General features: G+C 36.9%; 1 protein-coding gene across 1 annotated transcript in view; it reads left to right on the forward strand.

The window, feature by feature from the left end:
* Positions 1–20,058, forward strand: part of PKHD1 (PKHD1 ciliary IPT domain containing fibrocystin/polyductin) — a 461,864-nt gene that overhangs the window by 286,286 nt on the left and 155,520 nt on the right. The window contains exon 53 of the mRNA XM_053668316.1: positions 4,477–4,614. Within this exon, the coding sequence (XP_053524291.1) occupies positions 4,477–4,614 (138 nt within the window). The remainder of the gene's footprint in view (positions 1–4,476; positions 4,615–20,058) is intronic.

The raw sequence follows: 20,058 nt of genomic DNA on the forward strand, positions 1-20,058 counted from the left end.
TCTGAGCTGTGTCCAAAGTTGGTGCAGGCTGTGTCCTGACAATAGCAGGGTTGTAGTGGAAACTGTCTTCACCACCTAAGTTATGGGGCCCGATAGAGTGAATATGATCCAAGCAGTGGGTCTGCATGCCCTGAGTTATGCCTGTTCATTGACCCCATCATTATCCTCGAGATTTGTGCCCTTTGCCCTTGATCTCATTTCTGCAAGATTTAGACAAGTGTCAGGCCCTTGGAATGCTACACAATAGTGACCTTGATCCCCAGCTTTGCTGGGGGAAAATTGAGTTTCAATCTAGTATTGAGATTATATGGAATGCTTTGTAAGCATGGGAGTCAGTCTATTCCTGATACAAAGGAAGCCCCAGCCCTCTGTCAGAGATATCTGCCTTTAGATTTGGCTCAGGCTTTTTGGTCTTAAGTATAGATAATGCAGTTATGAAAGACTAAAGCCTCTCATTATTTTTGCTGTTACATTTGACATATGAGGACATTTAGGCGATTTCTCCTTAGTGTTAACTTTCAAGATATTATTTCTAAATCTTTATGTTTCTAATGGCCAAAATACAATCCTTTCTGTAAACAAAACACAGCAGTTCTTGGCAAATGATACTAGAATAAAGATGGTAGGATGTTTAACGCTTGATGGATGAACAAGTAGAAAGAGGGTGCAATTTGGAACCAAGAGGCACCGCTCCATGGCTGGTCCTGAGGTCCTTTGGTGGGGGGAAGCAGTCTTTAATTACATCTGGTACTCATTAATTCTTTTTGGAGTTTCTTTCCAGATCTGTTCCCCCATCAGCCTCCCATTGAGCAACAGAAATTCCAGATGGTTCCCTCCATATGCCAGCACTCATTCTCTTAAGTAGGATAGATTGGTCACTGACAGAGCAGAATGTAGTAGCCTCAGCCAAGTCAAGACAAGCTGGAAAGCAATGGGCCACAGCGAGATCAGAGGTGTTCTATCATTCATATTTTTAAGATGGGTTGTGTAAGTAACTTTCTGGGTGATTTTTATGAAATGTCTTGAGTAATTTCATGGAAAGAATGCTACTTCTAGAACAGGGGCATCAAACTCATTTTCACTGGGGCCACATCAGCATCACGATTGCCTTCAAAGGGCTGAAATAATTTTAGGGCTGTATAAATGTAAGTACTCCTTAATTGTTTTTTCCTTTTTAATATATTTTATTGATTATGCCATTACAGTTGTCTCATTTCCTCCCCTTCATTCCCTTCCACCCTGCACACCCCTCCCCCACCATCTCCCCCCCTTTAGTTTATGTCCATGTGTCACAAGTTCTTTAGATTCTATATTTCCCATACTGTTTTGTTAAGGAGTTGAAATCACATGTGGCCCTCTGAAGGCTACCACGGGGTTGATGTGGCCCTGGTGAAAATGAGTTTGACACCCCTGTTCTAGAGAATGAAGCACCTTGATTCTAACTTTCTACACCTGGAACAGGGAATGGCCCTCTAAAACCTGTCATTCTAGCAGGGGGTTGGTCATATGAACGTGCAGCTGATCTCTTTGGAGAGTACTTTAGGATGCGCTATTTTGCAATGATAGCTATCATTTCAATTATAGTGACAAAAGGAGAATTCCTTTGTAGAAATCTTTTTAGGGCATATGTTTATCTTAGCAGAATTTTGGTCTAAGAGGGACATGGATAGACTTGCCATTTTGAAGTAGATAAGAATGAAGACGGGGTCAACCTCCACACAATGAAAAAAATATGTTATCATTTCAAGTATATTGCATTGTATTTATTTATTTGTCTTCATCTGATGGTGGGAAACATGTCTGACTCATCTTTGAATTCCCACTAACCAACAAGATATGGCACATGTTGGGGAAAGAAAGGAGGGAAGGAGAGAAGGTGGAGACAGATGCAGGAAATTTCGAAGGGAAGGAAGCCCCGGAAGAAATAAGAGCAATGTTTCTACTCTTCATTCTATTCTTTTCCTCTGACAGCTGTTGGATTTTACATGTGGTGGGTCTGGCTCATGTGCTTGCATTCTTGGGTGTTGTTTTTGAGCACTCACTCTGTGGTAGGTATTGTGCTAGGTGCTGAGCAAGAGAAAATGAGAATGACAGCTACGGTGTCTGTTCTCATAGAGATTATAATAGCTAAGTTGTCTGATTTGTTGGGATATTTGAAGTGGGTAGGCAATTAAAAGTAAATTTTCTTCTAATAGAGTATGTTATAAAATTAAACAGAAATTTTAAATTACATGTAGTTGTCATAATTTAACTGAAAAGAATATTCAAAAGAGGCTAAATATCATGCTTTTATGTGCCTATGAGTACTATGGTGATGAGAGAAGCACTTATTGAAACAATTTAATTGTTTTGTACAGTGAGGCTCAACAACCAAAAATGATAGAACAGGCCATAGGTTGGAAGACATAAAAGCTATTTGTGTAGAACTCAGAGGTGCTTGCTTGCTTGAAATAGTTTGTCTTGCTTTTACACTCATAGTAAAGCCGTGAACCATAAAATGTTACTTAAGCCTAGAAATTCTCTGGATATATCACTCCCTTTTGCACATTCATAAAGTACTATAGATGAAATTGAAATATATATATATATACACACACACATATATATGTATGTATATATGTGTGTATATATACATATGTATGTATGTATCTGTGTGTATATATGTGTATATTTTCATCTGTTTAGCCTGATTATTCATTTTGTATCAGTCACTAATAAACTTTTAAATTTAAGGTGTGTAGGGAACTAAACTCAATAGATCTGGGCAACATTTGTTTAACATGTTTATCTTTGATGTAACAATAAACACTAGGGATTTCTTTTTAAAGATGGTCTCTTAACTTAAGGAAGTGACAGTGGGAGAGAAAGATATAATTACACTGAGATTAGCTCAGTGGTAGTTGCCTCCTTATAAAATATGTATGAAATTACAACAATGTGTTTTAGTGTTCAATCATAAGAACGCACAGGGTTGTAACTGGAGAGTGACAGAGAGATTTTCACAGGGGAAGTGGTGCATCCAATAATGGGACTGGGAATAGCTTGCTAGTAGAGCTAAAACTTAGGTTGATTTTGATAGATGAGTGGGTGGTGCTGATGCTGTTGGATGGTGACCATACCTGGAGAACCACTGCTCTGTTCAACTGAGAGGCGAGGGAAAAGGGAGAGCACATACAAGACAATTTATGGACCAGGCCTAGAGATGTCACACTTCAATTCTGCCTACATTTTACTGACTACAATTCAGTCACATGTCTTCATCTAACTGCAAAGGAAGCTGGAAAATGTGGCCCCACTCTGTACCCAGGAGGGAAAGGAAAATGATTGGTTACAACAGTGTAGTCACAACCACAGAAAGGTATGGCTGTCTTATAGCTAAGGAAGTAGGCAGAAACTAGAAAACACAACTCGTCAGAGGCTCATTTTGGGGGTGAAACCTTAAGCACAGCAGGGTGCATTATTTACTGAAATAAAACATGAGATTATATTAGCAAAATTCCTTGAAAATATTTACATGTGTCACTGATTATGGTACTTGAAATTTAAGTAGAAATATTTATTTGATATACTTAATTTGTTTTGAATTACTGCTAAGCCTTAGACAGTAACACGATAGTTTGTCATATGTAAAATATTTACTGTCTTAAATGAAAATTATTATTCATTCATTACTTTATTTTTACTTTAGCAAAGTCTATGATTCTTTTTTCTGAAGTTGTAAGTAAACTTTTTAAGAAAGAGAAAATGAAGAATAAGGATTTTAAGTTGTCCTATGAGCTCTACAAGCATGTCAAGCTAATGAATAACAGTATAAATAATGAAAATATTCAGCATTTATTGAGCACATACTAGAGATGTTGCTTTCTATGGTGGAAATTGGGGCACTGAGAACAGCTGACTGGTACTGTATAAGTAGTTCAGACCTATTAACTCATTTAACTCTCACAGAAACCCTATGAATAAAGCAGGCAGGTTTATTATTATCTCCATTTTATTGATTAGATAACTGACCAAGAGAGGTGACATTGTTGGTCCACACAGCGAGTAAGTAGCAGAGCAGGGATTCTCATCCAAATGGCCTGACTTAAGAAGCCAAGATTATATCTGTGGTTTTCTGTGCCTCTCTGAAACGGGAGCCAAAGTTATGGGACAGGGACAAAGTATAGGGACCTCCTCTGTACATTGGTACTACAATAGGCTGGCTGGGACATGGGCAATGCCTTTTGGTCATAACACTTGGTTTGTCAGGCAGTGGTAGAATGTATTAATCATACCTTTTTTTCCTCCCCTTGCCTCTTTATTAAGGTCCAGTCTCTGGCAAACTATTTGTTCCTCCAGATTTCTGCACCTGTCCCAGTGTAGGTAATAATGCAAGCAGTGCCTAGGTTTCCTGGAGAACTGCACAGCAACTCAAGGAGGGGAGATGACAATTCTTGTTTTGGTCATAAGTCTGAACAATTTCTTTTCCTTCTGCAGACAGGACTATCCTTGTGGATACAGATCTTCCATCCCTCAAAGGCCTCTATGTGATGGGGACTTTAGAATTCCCTGTGGACAGAAGCAACGTTCTGAGTGTTGCCTGCATGGTCATTGCAGGAGGGGAGCTGAAAGTTGGTGAGTAAAGGGCACGAGGATTGAGAGCATCATGGGAATTAAGCTGTGTGAGAAAGGCCTTGGGAAATGATGGTGTCATCCAGCAGGTTGCTTAATGGAGTTTGGGGAGGGCTAAGGCAAGGGGTGAGAATAGCTTTTTTTCAGCAAGCTTTCGATACAGACAGAGGTGACTTTTATTGGTCATGCTGTCACGTCCACCCATTGACAGACATCAGACCATGGTTCTGGTCCCAGAGTCCTCATGGTGCTGCTCATTCCAGGGCTTGTTTTGCCTGCTCCAGACAACAGATAGGTTCTCCCTTCAGTTCTTTGTATGAGAATTTATCTGTAGCTCACTGTTTCAGAACATCTCATAGGGTGGATCTATTATTCTTTGCTAAACTAACTCACAATAAAATTTCAGTTGCTATCCTAGTGCATATCCTTGGTAAAATGGACCTGAAACAAAGCTTATGTGCTAATGCTTTACTGGGACAAATAACAGCAGTAGAGTGGGAGTGAAGGAAAAAGGGAGTGAAGGAGAAAAGAGGGAAGACAAACACAAGGTGGCCACAGCTTCTCCAGGAAACATGGCTGTTTGCTTGGCTGTGTGACATGCCTTGAGAGAAGCCTTTGTAGAACCACCACAGCTTGGGACAACAGGGGAAAAGCTGAGGATAAGGCAAATAACTTATGTGGTCCACCCCCAAACCAATGAACTCCTCTGTCTTTGTTATGTTTGTAGCTCCCTATGTAGCTAGTGGAGAACCCAGAGACTCAGTGGGTGCTGGGAGGCTCCTGTAGCTGGGAAGTGAGGCCTGTTGCTGAGACTGAGGGAAAGGCAAGATGGAGTGGATCTGGGGTAGTGTACTGGGGTAGACTGGGACATTGGCTTTCTTAGACAAACAAAAAATGAAAAACATGAGTTGCTACAGGTAGATGGTATACTTGAAACTGTTGTAGGCAATAAGGGTACAATGATGAAAAGACATATACTCCGTCTCCCAAGGAACTACTTTGAACTTGGCAAGGCATTCTGCTTTGCTCTTCAAAACATTAAGAGAGAATTCTCAGAAACAATAATACCTTATGCCAGAGAAATAAATCTCTGATAGTGAGGAAGTATTTAGATATGTTGTTTGATAACATCCACATTTTAAAATTTCTGGTGAGAGAATTGTAGGCCTAAATGCCTGCCCAAAGCTTAATCATTGTAAGAAAATTCCTAAAAAATTGTGGTCAAGCCTCTTCCTGAATAGTTGCGGTGACCAAAAAAAAAAATCAAAATCATTGAAAACAACTTGTTTCCACTTTTTAGAATTTCCATTAGAATTATTTTCCCTCTATTAAGCCAAATTCTCTCTTCCCCTGATTTCTATTGGTTCAGGTTCTTATGTGATCCATACCGGGTAAGTGTGGAATCCCTTCCCTTTGATAGCCCTTCATTCATGTTTTCTTGAGCCTTCTCTTTTTCAGGTTATACACTTTCTATTATTTTAACCATGATTATATAATAGTTACTTTAATTATTATTATTATATGGTTATAGTGTTTAAAATAACTTTTATATTTTCAGTCTATTGCACAAAACTGGAAAACACACCCAAAAAGACAATAGAATATTATATAGAAGAAATCGTGTAATCACTCATATTCCCAAATGTAAAGATAATCACAATAAACATTTTTAGTCTTTTCTTAATTTTTTTCCTACACATGCATGAATATACATACCCACACACGTTAACATGTAGGGCACACGGTTTGATATTTTGGATCCTATGTTAATGTGAAATTTCCTCAACTTACTAAGACATACATTTTTATTAAGTTTATTGGGGTAACATTGGTTAATAACATTATTTAAATTTCAGATGTACAACTTTATAACCCAGCTCTATAATGCAGCTGTATCCTCTGCTGTGCGCTCAATACCTGAAGTCAAATATGCTTCTGTCACCTTGTCGTTGACCCCCTTTCCTTCTTCATCCTCCCCCACCTCCCTTCCCTGCCGCTAACTCCCATTCTGCTGTTTACGTCTATGAGTTTTGGTTTTTGTTTGTTTGTTCATTTATTGCTTTTTGTTTTATATCTCACCCATGAGTGAAATCATATAGTTCTTGTCCTTTTCTGTTTGACATATTTCATTTAGCATAATATGTTCAAGATTCATCCATGTTGTTGCAAATGGCAATATTTGATTTTTTTATGGCTGAGTAGTATTTAAATGTACATATGTATCAAATCTTCTTCATCCAGTCACCCAGCGAAGGACACTGGGTTGTTTCTGTGTTTTGACTATTGTAAATAATGCTGCAGTGAACATAGGGGTGCATATATCTTTATAAATAAGTGTTTTCAGAATTTTCAAGCAGATACCCAGAAGGGGGATTGCTGGGTCATTTGGTAGCTTTGTTCTTAGTTTCCTGAGGAATCCTCATACTGTTTTCCAGAGTGGCTGCATCAGTTTACATTCCCATCAGCAGTGTATGAGGTAAAGCACAATTCCCATAAAGCACAATCTAAAGCACAATTTTAATAGCTTTAATATTCCCTATCTATGTAAATATGTACTTATATATACATGTATAATAATTCAGTTAACCATTTTTCTATTATTGAACATCAAAGTTATTTCAGGTTTTTTGTCCTTGTAAGTTACTCTGTAGTGAACATCTTAACACTTAAATCATTATTTATATCTTGATTATTTCCTTAAGATAGAGTTGTATAAGTGGAATTAATGGGGCTAAGGATAAGTACATGTTTTAAGGTCCTTGATATGTATTGTTAAGGTGTTTTTCAGAAAGATTATATAAATTTGCAGTCCTTCCACATTTATCAGAATTATGAGATCTCCTCACATTTCCTAACTTTGTCACAATTGTTATATTTAATTCCTCTGAAAGTACAAAGCCAGGGGGAAAGGACTATTCTACCTGAATGGGAAAATAAGACCTGACTTATTTTGAACAGAATGAAACAAGTATGACAGGGCTCACATCCAATATGGTCATCTATTTGCTGTTTGACCCAAAGCAAATCAATTTTTGGACACCTCCATTCCTTCATCTGTAAAGTACAGAACAACTACAGAACCTACCCTGAAGGGATGTTGAAACCACTAAACATAACAGATCCTACTAAGTGCTGGTATATAATAGGTGTTTAATAGATTGTTAGTTCATCTATCAGGGTGCTTGCAGAAAATAGAGGTCATACTGGTTTAGACACTTTACATAGATTTTGATAAAGAAACATTTACAAAAATCCAAATAGCCTAGGGCATACCCCAGGGCTAGTAATACCAGAGTTTTCTTACCAACATTTGCCACAAAGGAGTGCGGAAAGGAGGTCATTACTGGAATGCCAGATGAAGGGGGAAGAGTGGAGATGGTTGCCAGGTACCAGCACAATCTTTTGTGTGCCTGGGACTCACTCATTGTTGGGAAGGATCTGTGGGAATAAATACCCTAACCTCACTCTCTTCCTTCTCTTGTTTCCTGCTTGTGCTACCATTTTGTCTAAAACTAACTGGAATTCCGAATAAAGGAGAACTCAGTGATGCAGTGCTTACAGGTCAGCAGCACCTTGGGGCACTGAGCAGAGTAAATAAGGGCAAACTTTGGAAATGGATGCTCTCTAGCCCAGTCAGCTTCCAGCTACCATATCAGATACAGTTTTTCTATCTATATAGTCAGAGATTAAACCAACTTCTTTGTCTAGCCATGTCATGCTGCTGGTCCTTCCAACTATATTGTGAGCTCTAATTTCTACATTTTTTATATGTGCTACCCATAGATATTTCTACATTGTACATTCATATAGGGATTATTTGGCTTTCCCTTGTGTTTTAGGGGATCTAAATATAATAATTTTTACTTATCTCTTTATTATATTTGTTAGTTGATCCTTTCATGATGGAGAAATTCTTCGGGATTCTGATCTTTTCCTCCCAGATTAATAGCATTTGCTCATTCGCTTGTTCAATATTCTATAAAATCCTCACCCAGTTAACTGATAGAATATTAAATAAAACTGAATCTAATTTTATTAAAAAACTTAGTTCAAGTTGACATCTTCCATTGCTATGACTGGCCATTTTTTATTTTTGAAGTTTCTCATAAATATAACAAAAACATTGCCTGAAAATCTGTACCTTTTAAGGGAAGTGCCACTCTGCCACTGTCCAGTTTTGATTTATAATTTCAAATCTTATTTTTAAATTTGTCCAGTCCCAACTATATTTTTATCTATTAATATAGAATGCTATATTCTTTTTCTCCTTGCTGTGTTGGGCCTGAAGTTTGATTATTGGAACCCATCTGCTCAGTGCTCTGTGTATTGTGCCTGAAGGAAGACTTTCAACCCATCTGTCCAATTCTACCACACCCCAAAGAAATCCCAACATGCAACAGATAATAACACTAGTTAGTAAATAAACTTAATAGATGTGGACATTGGCACAGAATATTGCCCGAGTATGTCTGCTATCTGATGCTTTTTGATCCAAGTCCCAACATTGCAGAATTATATTTCTTGATGGCCCTGCTTTTAAGGCAGCTGGTGCTGGCAAAATGTATCAGTTGACTTTCAGTAGAGTGTAATGATTGTGCTAGCATTAGAAGGGAGGTTTAAGATCAAAGCTTCGCTTGGAGGGTTACAGCCAAATCACAAGTGCCACACTCAATTACCATTCTTAATTCAGTGGTTGTCTCATTAGTCTGATAAAACATTTAAGATAAGCTTAAAGTATTTCACTTCTATGTCCATTCCTATATTCATCCTCTGTTTGTTCATTGCCCACCATGTACCAGGTATGGTGGGAGAAGCTGAATGTACAGAAAGAGAAGTTAGGAATCTAGCTTTCAAAAGATGTATCAATAAATTAGTAAAGACAAACAAGTAAAAACATAATTAAAGTGCCATCTCTTACAACCTGGGGCTTAAAGAGAAAGGAATAGAGTTGGAAAGGCATATATTTGTGGATGAGCATTATACCTTCAGGAAATTTTAGGAAATGGGTGTGTCTGGGTTGTAGGATTTATAGAACAGCGGCAGCCCATGAAGATTCTTGGTCTTATACACTATGTTAAGGAGTTTGGATTTTGGCATGAAGGCAGTGGGGGGTCACTGGATAGTTTTAAGCAGGGAAGTTACATGATTAGATTTTGTTTTATTTATTTATTTTTTAATTTTAATTGTTCAAGTATAGTTTTCTGTCTTTTACGCCCATCCCAGCCCACCCGCCCAGCCCTCTCCCCCTCCCATTTCCACCCCCTTAGGTTTTGTGCATGTATCTTTTATATTTGTTCCTGTAAACCCTTCCTTCCCCCTTTCCCCTGAAGTTCCCTCCCCTCCCACCTCTGGACACTGTAAGCCTGTTCTCTATTTCAGTGTCATTGGTTATACTTTGCTTGTTTGATTGTTTTGTTGTTTAGGTTCCTGTTAAAGGTGAGATCATATGGTGTTTGTCTCTCACCACCTGGCTTATTTCACTTAGCATAATGCTTTCCAGTTCCATCTATGCTGTTGCGAAGGGTAGGAGCTCCTTCTTTCTTTCTGCTGCACAGAATTCCATTGTGTATATGTACCATAGTTTTTTGATCCATTCATTTACTCATGGGCACCTAGGTTGCTTCCAGCACTTGGCTATTGTAAAGTGTGCTGCTATGAACATTGGGGTGCATGGGTTTTTTTTGGACTGGTGTTTCAGGGTTCTTAGAGTATAATCCTAGCAGTGGAATTACTGGGTCAAAAGGCAAAAGCATTTTTAATTTTCTAAGAAAACTAAATACTGTTTTCCATAATGGTTGTACCAGTCTGCCATCCCACCAACAGTGCACTAGGGTTTCCTTTTCCCCACAACCTCTCCAACACTTGTTTGTTGCTTTGTTTATGATGGCCACTATGACCGGTATAAAGCGGTATCTCACTGTGGTTTTCATTTGCATCTCTCTAATAGCTAGTGATATTGAGCATGTTTTCATGTATCTCTAGATCCTCTGTATGTCCTCCTTGGAGAAGTGTCTGTTCAAGTCCTTTGCCCATTTTTTAATTGGGTTGCTTGTCTTCTTTGAGTGGAGTCATGTAAGTTCTTTATATATTTTGGAGATTAACCCTTTGTCTGAGGTATCATTGGCAAATATGTTTTCCCATACAGTTGGTTCTCTTTTTACTTTAATACTGTTTTCTTTAGCTGTGCAGAAGCTTTTTATTTCGATAAGATCTCATTTGTTTATTCTTTCCTTTATGACCCTTGCTCTAGGGGACATATCAGTCAAAATGTTGCTGCGTGGAATATCTGAGATTTTCCTGCCTGTGTTCGCCTCTAGGACTTTAATAGTGTTATGGCTTATATTTAAGTCTTTTATCCACCCTGAATTTATTTTTGTGTGTGGTGTAAGTTGGTGCTCGAGTTTCATTATTTGCACATAGCTGTCCAGCTCTCCCAACACCATTTGTTGAAGAGGCTATTTTTAGTCCATTTTATGTTGCTGCCCCCTTTGTCGAATATTAATTGGCTGTAGAGAGTTGGGTTTATTTCTGGGCTCTCTGTTCTGTTCCACTGGTTCATGTGCTTGTTTTGATGCCATTACCAGGCTGTTTTGATTACAGTGGCTTTGTAATACAGTTTGGTACCAGGTATTGTGATCCCTCCTACTTTGTTCTTCTTTCTCAAAATTGCAGCAGCTATTTGGGGTCATTTGTGGTTCCATATAAATTTTTAAAGTATTTGTTCTATATCTGTGAAATATGCCATTGGTACTTTAATAGGTATTGCACTGAATCTGTAAATTGCTTTGGGTAGTATCAACATTTTGATGATGTTAATTCTTCCAGTCCATGAACACGGTATGTTTCCATTTGTTTGTGTTTTCCTTGATTTCTTTCTTCAGTGTCATGTAGTTTTCTGCATACAGGTCTTTTACCTCTTTGGTTAGGTTTATTCCTAGGTACTTTATTTTCCTTTTTGCTATATCGAATGACATTTTTTCTTGATTTCTGCTTCTGCTGCTTCATCGTTGGTATACAAGATTAGATTTGGTTTTAGAAAGATCACTCCTGGCAGTGTGCGGGATGTATTAGAAGGGGCACAGTGAAAAGTGAGAAGGCTCCTGAGGTGTTTCAGGGAAAAAAAAGTAAATTATTGAAACAAGGCACTGGAGTTAAAGAGGAAGAATGAATTAGAGAAATATTGATGCAGTATAAAATCACCATAGCTGAGTGGAAATTTTGATGTGAGGTGAGGAGGAGTGTTTAGAAAATATCCCAGGTTTTGGGTTGGGAGACCCGAGTGGATGGCGGTACTGGGACGGAAACTCCTTTCCACCACTTATTAGCTGAGTGACTCTGGGTGAATGACATGAACTAACCCCACCTCAGTTTTTTAAAAAAATAGTAGTAGTGCTTAGTCTACAGAGTTGTATGAAAATTATGTGTTAATATGTATTAAAGTGCTTGAACAGTGTCAGGTACACACTGAGCCCTTACAGTGGTTTGTTGAAAACATAGACTCATACACATCAAGTTCATATTTCACTGGGATGCGTAAGTGGTAGCATGTAGAGGGTAAGTTGAATTATGAAAAATTCAGGAGAGAGGACTGTACTAAATATCATGTTTGGGAGTCATCACCAAAATGAGACATCAAAGGTGTGAGATAGAGATAGACAATGACCAAAGCTGAAATTCTGAGGAGCACCAGCCTTTTGGCAGTGGTGGGGAAAGTGGAGTCCAGCAAGGAGGAGAAGAAACAGCTACATAGGTAACAAAAATAGAGTGACAAGAAAATATCTTGAAACGAAGGTAGGTATTTATAAGAAAGGAGTGGGTAGTAGCATGAGATCCAGTTTAGAAAATGAAGAAAGAAAAAATGGTCATCTTATTCTAGCTTTTTAAAAAATAATGACTGAGAAATACAGTTTTATCTCAAAATGTTACATTGTATGTGGAAGAAAGAAAAATTCAACATATTACTTGAAGGACAGAGACTTCTAATAAATTTAATATCATTGTCTATCTATTCCTTAACTTTATTGTTTTTGAGTTAAATATGGTCTTAAGTACAATTGAACATATTAAACCTCATGTTTGAAAATGAACAGTTGCCTATATTAAAAGTGATGTCAATAAGCCCTCACAGGTTTTCATAAATAAACTTTCTTTTGATGATACAATGGAGCAAATATGTAGATATTAAGGAGAAAAAATTTCTCTGATATGGTGATTTTCCAAAATTTTATTTTAAGATGTGTCCCTGTCTCCTTCTACTTTCTCCATCCCCTTTCTCCCCCCTTCTCTCACTTTCTCTTTCACTAAATACTACCTCAGTGTCAAGCATTCTCCCCGGGACTTGAGTATTCAGAAGCAAGCAAGACAGGTGAGATTCATGCTTGCTTTCTTTTGTCTGGGGAAACAGACAATGAAATAGTAAAATAAATATGGAAGCTAGATAGATGGCAAGATATACTCTGAAGGAAACGAAAACCAGTGTGAGCTGAAGAGAAGTCCAGGCTGGATGCCGGCACCACAGATAAGGTAGTTGTGAAAGCCTTTCTGAAGAGGCAATGTGATGATCTCCGATCAAAGAGACAGAAAAGAGCTAAACTTACAAAAATGTGGACAGGAGAGTTTCAGACAGAAGGACAAGGAAGTGCAAAAGTTCTGAGGCAGTGGCAGGAATGTGCTTTAGGTAGTTGTAAAGCAGAAGGGCAGCCCCAGTAGCTGGAAGACACCAAACAGTAGACATGAGTTTCATGATGTAGGCTGGATTTGAAGCTATGCAGTGCTGGTCTCCAAAGCACTGAAGAGCACAAATACCTACAAGTAGTGCTGAAACTTGCTATTTTTGATAACTTCCTGAGTATCACTAACAAGACAGAAATTAGTTGAAGGCCTTCATAAATACGGAATTTCTAGAGACCTGGATTGTAATTCCAGTTTAGCAACTTATTGTACAGCTTCTGGAAAGTTCCCTAGTAGTGGTTTCATAACTGTGATATCACAGGCCTCAGAGATTGTGTGAATCATCTATTTAATTGTAGGGATAAAGAAACTGAGATCCAAAGAGATTATTGATTTATTCCAAGGTTGCATAGCTGGTAAAGAACAAGACCAGAGTTAGAGACTATTTTAGTTACCTTAAATACTCATCCTTTAAACCTTCGTCCCCAAACTGCTTTCACTCTGAGCCTTTTCTGTCTCCATTCAAGAGGTTTCAGTGTATCTTTTCTTCTTGTTCATATCATCATTATTGCATTCATTTTACTGTATATTCTCATGAATATCCTCTTCCTCTTTATATTAGATGGTTGGCTTCTTTAGAATGTTTTTTTAAAGATTTTATTCACTTATTTTTAGAGGGGGAGGGGAAGGGAAGGAGAGAAGGAGAGAAACATCAATGTATGGTTGCTTTTTTTTTTGGTGCAGCCACTGCTGGGAACTGGCCCCTGCAGGGAACTGGCCTGCAACCCAGGCATGTGCCCTGACTGGGAATCAAACTGCCATCATCTACTTCACAGGCCCGCGCTCAATCCACTGAGCTACACCAGCCAGGGCAGCTTCTTAAGAATATTTTGAAACCCTAGTACCTAGTTAGGCTTCTGATAATGTTCTTTGTGACTGATTAGTGTACACATAAATGATTGGTTGTATACAAATCTGTGTTTCAGCTCAGTTCCTTTTTATTATAACATATTTGGTCTCTCTATACTTAATGGCGACCTCTGTGAGGAAGGAATTACAGTGTTAATATATAAATGACTATAGCATTTTTACCCTTGTATGAAAATGAACAAAATAAGGGTAGAAACATATTTGAAAAGTTGGCCATCTTGTACAAAGCCAAAGTATTTTCAATTTTTAATCTGTCTAGGAGAGAAAAACTGATAAAAATGCCTAATTCAAATCCTGTATAATAGGTATTGGTTTGTTATTTCCTTAAATGTTTGTATTACATTGTTCTTGAATAGCTATCTGACCTCATCTTTTTCAACTTGTCTCTTCTTAGATAAGAAATAATTTCTATGCTTTAGTATATGTTCTTTGTTATCTTAGATATCAATAATACTAACGTGTTACTGATATAAATGTTCAACTTTGAAAATGTTTTAATTTCATAGCTTATAAAATTGCAAATAGAAAATTCTCATGTGTTAGCTCATAGAAGGATTTCAGAGAAAGATAACCATTAATAATTAATTTCTGTCTTTAAAACTTAACAGAACCCTTTTTGATCCCCAAGTAAGCAGTGGCATGTCCCACAAATCAATGTGCCTGAGGACTCAGCACTGTTCCTTTGGCCTGTTTCAACCAGGTCTCATGATGTGCTGCCCAGTTGCTCAGTAATTAAGCTAGGAACTAGGTTTTTATCCTAAGACTTGTCACATATTGTTTTGCAGAGGAGTGATGGGTATATGTCAGTCTGTCTTGCATTTGTAACTAGGAGCCTAAGGTCATCATTAGCACATGACTTTGTCAGGAAATGAAGTATACTAGGTGTATGGAAGTTTCTTTCATTGCTTCCATGACTGGGGCTTTCTCAGTCCTAAAGAAGAGGGAAAATCTATACACTGTTTATTGCCTTCCAAACTGACAGTTCTGTAAAACTCATTGGATGATTAAGTAATAAGGAGACAAACCAGAGAAAAGTATAGATTAAAACATAACCTCCAGCCTAAAGCCACAATACCCAGTAGTCTGACTTATTGAGTAGGCAGAGAGAATGTTGTATCTTGTGGTGATGATGTTTGTTGAAAAATAATATATTAATTAAAAAAATAAAAAATGTCTTTTAAGTTTGACAACAATTAAAAAATAACCACCCAGTTCATGTGTAAATATAAGTATACACAGATATTTGCAAAATAAAATGGTTTATAAATAGATAATAATAATCCTCAGTCAACAAATTAGTTTCTGTTTACACTGACTGTTCTCCAATCAAGCTACTAGTTAGGTGATAAAATAAAAGCTGACATCAAAGGGATATGGTTTTTAAATATTATATGTATTTAACAGTAAGTGAAAAAGTATAAAAAGCTTTTTTTTATAGGTTAGGGACACACTAAATTTCATTTTTGTGAGTCCCTAAAGATTGGCATCTAACAGTTATATAATACATATTTCAAAAATAACATTAAGCATATAAATATCAGTTTATTTTCCTATGGATATTAGTTCTCTGACAAACATATTATCCATCTCTCTCTCTCTCTCTCTCTCTGTCTCTCTCTCTCTCTCTCTCTCTCTCTCTCTATATATATATATATATATATATATATAAAGTGAAACACTGATATAAGAAGTAATTCTTCTGTCTTGTTAGATTATCAGTTAGTCTCTACAAAACACATTTACATTAATCATCTTTAGGATTTTAATATTTTCTAAATTAATGTTCTCCAAACTGTATTTTGGACTCTTGAACTTCTGCCACAGTAACATAAAATTTCTTGTTTTAAAATTACTAAGTTATATAATAAATAAAATAATTGTTAAATTTTGTTCATTATTTTTGCATGGGAAAAATTAAATAATTTTAAGCAAACAGGTGAATAAGTAAGTGAATGGGTGATTTGTTTTGTTGATTATTTAAACTCTTGTAGAGAGTTTGAGAGGAATTTAATTGTCTTCCCTGCTGTTTTTTGGACTGGACATTTAAATAATTGATCACCTTATATTTTTACTTTTGAATGTCTAGTTTCTAGCACTTTAGAAATAGAACATTGTATGCTGAAAAGAGCTTGCCTTCCATTTTCTTTATTTCCAAATTAAATGTTAGTTCTGAAATGTTTTATTTATCCATTATTACTACTACTATTTTTTAGTATTGTACTAGTAAGAGCCACATTTTAAAAATCAAACATTATCTGCAGACACTATGGCATGTATCAGTGACATGCATGAAAGTATTTAACTCCTCACAGACAAAAAAGATTCCACTATATTAACCTATTTTATAGAGAGAAATCAAGGTTTACAGAAATAAATTTGCTGTGCATTATTTAAGATGTTTTAAGAATTTTTATTCATTTTGCAAGTATGTGAATTAATAAATTATAGTAACTTCTACTTCATATGCTATCAACTGTTGATAAATTAAGAGGCCTTATTGATGATCAGATTTGTCAGCCTGAATTAGACATTATTTTGACAGATTCTTATTTCATTGGGTTAAAAGCCTTTCCATCCTTATATATATTTTTTCATATGAGATAGATTTCTTTTGGAGAGGGGTGTTTTAAGAATAAGGGGGTCAGAGACACACTGGAAATTAAAAGCTAATTCAGAATAAAATATGCTTTACAATTCAATTGGTTCAGCACTGTTTGCCAGTTTAGGTCTGATAAGAAAAAAGTATTCTAGACTCTCTGCTATGAAGAAAATAGCTACAGCAACACGTGAGAAAAATAGTTATGCTCCAGTTAGAAGTCAGCTTCCAAAGTTGTGTAAAATTGATTTTGGAAGTAATTTCTTAACCTGTCATTCACACGCAGTCATGATATTTATTAAATTTCAAGGTTAACTTGGACAGAAATACAAATTATTTAGAAATACAGTTCATTGCTCTGGATTTAGGGAATGGGATTTGCAAAGAAATTTCTTAAGGAGATGTGTCTAAAATTTTGGTCAGTATATGTTAAATTTATGTAGTTTTTCTTGTATCAATTAGTAAAGCTATAAACAAATTTAGTGGCATGGACAATCAGAAAAACATATAATTTTGGTCATTTTCCATTCTTTTAATCAACACTTATTGATGAGTGTCCTTGGAACATAATAATCAGTTTAATATTTATTGTGAAATATGATATGCATGTACAAAAATATTTATAAAATAAAAATACACAACTGAACTACACACCATAAATTTATTCTAGTAGGTATACAGTGGGACTTCACTATTGGTTTAATTTGCATTTGTCTGATTTCTAATGTGATTGAGTGCTTTTAAAATTTTACTATTTTATATGTTGTTTTGTGAAGTAGCTATTCTTTTATCCTTTTTATGATGGATTATCTGTTTTATATTGATTTACTGAAGTTCTATATGTATTACGAGCATCTTCATCTCCTCTGTAGGTTGTTTTTACTCTCCTAATAGTATTTCTAAATAAAAAAGTCTTTAATTTAAAAAAGTTTATTTCATAAACCTTTTCCAATATGAGTTGTATACTTTGACTAAACAATGGTCAGGAAGCATATTGATGTATGATTCTAATCCCTTTAAATTTGTTAAACCTTAGGATCTTCATGTGGTCGTATGATCAATATTTGTTGAAGTCTTGTGCATTATTGAAAGAATGTCTCCTTTGTGAGTCTAGTTATCCACTCACGCATTAGATCAGCTTTGCTAATTGTATGATTGAAGATGCTGCGTCCTTACTACTTTTTATTTATTGTATAAGAAGTTGTATTTAATTTGCCACTGTTATTATGGATATATCTGTTTTTATCATTGAAGTTCTGTCAATTTTTGCTTTATTTATCCTGAAGTATGATGTTAGGTACATACATGTTTAAAATTATAGTATTGGTGAAATAAATCTTTTTTACTGTATAATATTCCTTTTTATTTTTCATTGTGTTCTGTGAGAGAATTGATTAAAATGACCTAGTTCATCATTTTGAGGGTGAAACATGCATGAACCTGCTGCTAATGCAGTCACTTCTCTCCGCTCACTGTAAAGAGAAGGGGACAGGTAGCAGGCACTCAGGGTACAGTGTAGAAGTATTAGGGTAAGTCACACTGTGCTGTGAGAGCCCAGAGAGGGCCACTTAACCCAGACTTAGATGACAAGGAGGGAACCCAGGGGGAGTGGTGTCCAAAGTGGGTTTGGGCTTGTTTAGGGGCTTGTGTGGCTTGGCCATTGAGTATACCAAGGAAACTGCGGCGGGGGGGTGCTCTAAATAGACAAAGTTGTTTCCAATGGTGTGCTATTTCAAAGTGTTTTCAATTGTTTGTGACTATTAATTAGATAATAGAGCAATGATGAACTTTTGGCCTTGATCTGTCCACATTCCACACTATTTTTTTAGGACAAGTTCCTTAAGGAAAAATTATTGCAGCAAGAGGCACCAGCATTTTTATGCACAAAAGGTAGTGTGTGATCCCATAGAAGACTTCTAGAAATAAATTGCAGCAGAGCTCAGTTTTGAGGGATGATTAGGATTTGGACAGGACAAAGGTGAGAGACCCCAAAGCCTGGTGTATCTCTTACACAGACGAGAAAGAACAGGGGAAGTAAGTAATTCAGTGTGGATTGGTTTAGTTACGAGGTGTGGGGAGTCATGTTGGGAGAGTGGGTTTAAGTGGAAACTAGGTTTATACATGATTTCATCAAAGAGACTTAGTTAATAAAATAACGTAAGGTCCCTTTTCTCTTTTTCTTGCTCTTGAAATTCATGGAATCCATTTGTACCACATTCCTCAAATCATTATAACGGTTGTCTGCTGTATATCAGAACTTATTTTCTTCCATCTCCCCAGGTGATTTTAGCATCTGGAACGTATTCTGTTCCCCTCCAGTGCTCACCACCATACTCAGTAATGGCAACTTTCCTTTACCTCTTCCCCATGTCTCCATGCCTATGTATTCTAAGATGGCGCTTATTAAATCTAAGCTCTGCTTCACCACTTACTAGCTGTGTAATTTCCAGTAAGTTATTTAAGCTCTCTTTGCCTTAGTTTCCTCCTGAGATCCTCAACCGTGCCCATCATAGGGTGATGAGGTAAATGGAATCACGTATGTGTGAACACCTGGCATGTCTTAGCAGCATGACGATGATTTTTCCTCCATTACGAGTATTTAAATCCGTCCAGGTTGAAAATGCCTGTTGCTGCAGTTTACAGCAGTTTGAAGCAGCTTCAGAAAGGAAAGTCAGAGAAAAACAGTATTACTCAGAGACTCTTCTGTGAGGGGTGGCTACTCTCATTTAGGGGCAAAGCCCAAAATAGTGAGAGCACCTCACCTTCCTTTGTTTGTTAAATTTAACAATAAAATGAGGAGTCCAGCCTTAAGGGCTTTCCATTCATCAGCTTCTAGAAATTTAAGCCATACTTCATTTTAATGTTAAAAGAGCATGTATATCATTTCCTTCTTTTAGGTCACTCTTGCCTTCTTTCTGTTCAGTCTCTAGCCTGCACCTTTCCCTTCCCCACATCACAGAAACAGATGCGACTTTGGTGTCTGAGACACCAGTGATCACGGGGCGGGGGGAAGTGGGGAGAGGGGAGCCAACTAATTTTGCCCAGACTTTCTGTGGAAGCTGCACATGTGCTGCAGTTTGGGTCGCATAATTGATTCAATCTCTGGTTTTAGAGGGACGCTGAATGCTGCAGACATTTCTGTAGGACAAGGGCTGTTCTACTTCTCTCTCTCTGGTATCTGTTTAGTGCTAGGCCTCCCCCCTCCACCCCCAAGAATCTAAACTACCCTTCATGAAATAAATGAAATCATA

This window comes from Artibeus jamaicensis, unplaced genomic scaffold, assembly GCF_021234435.1.
Source record: "Artibeus jamaicensis isolate MK-2021 breed Jamaican fruit bat unplaced genomic scaffold, CSHL_Jam_final contig_484, whole genome shotgun sequence".
Taxonomy (NCBI): Eukaryota; Metazoa; Chordata; class Mammalia; order Chiroptera; family Phyllostomidae; genus Artibeus; species Artibeus jamaicensis.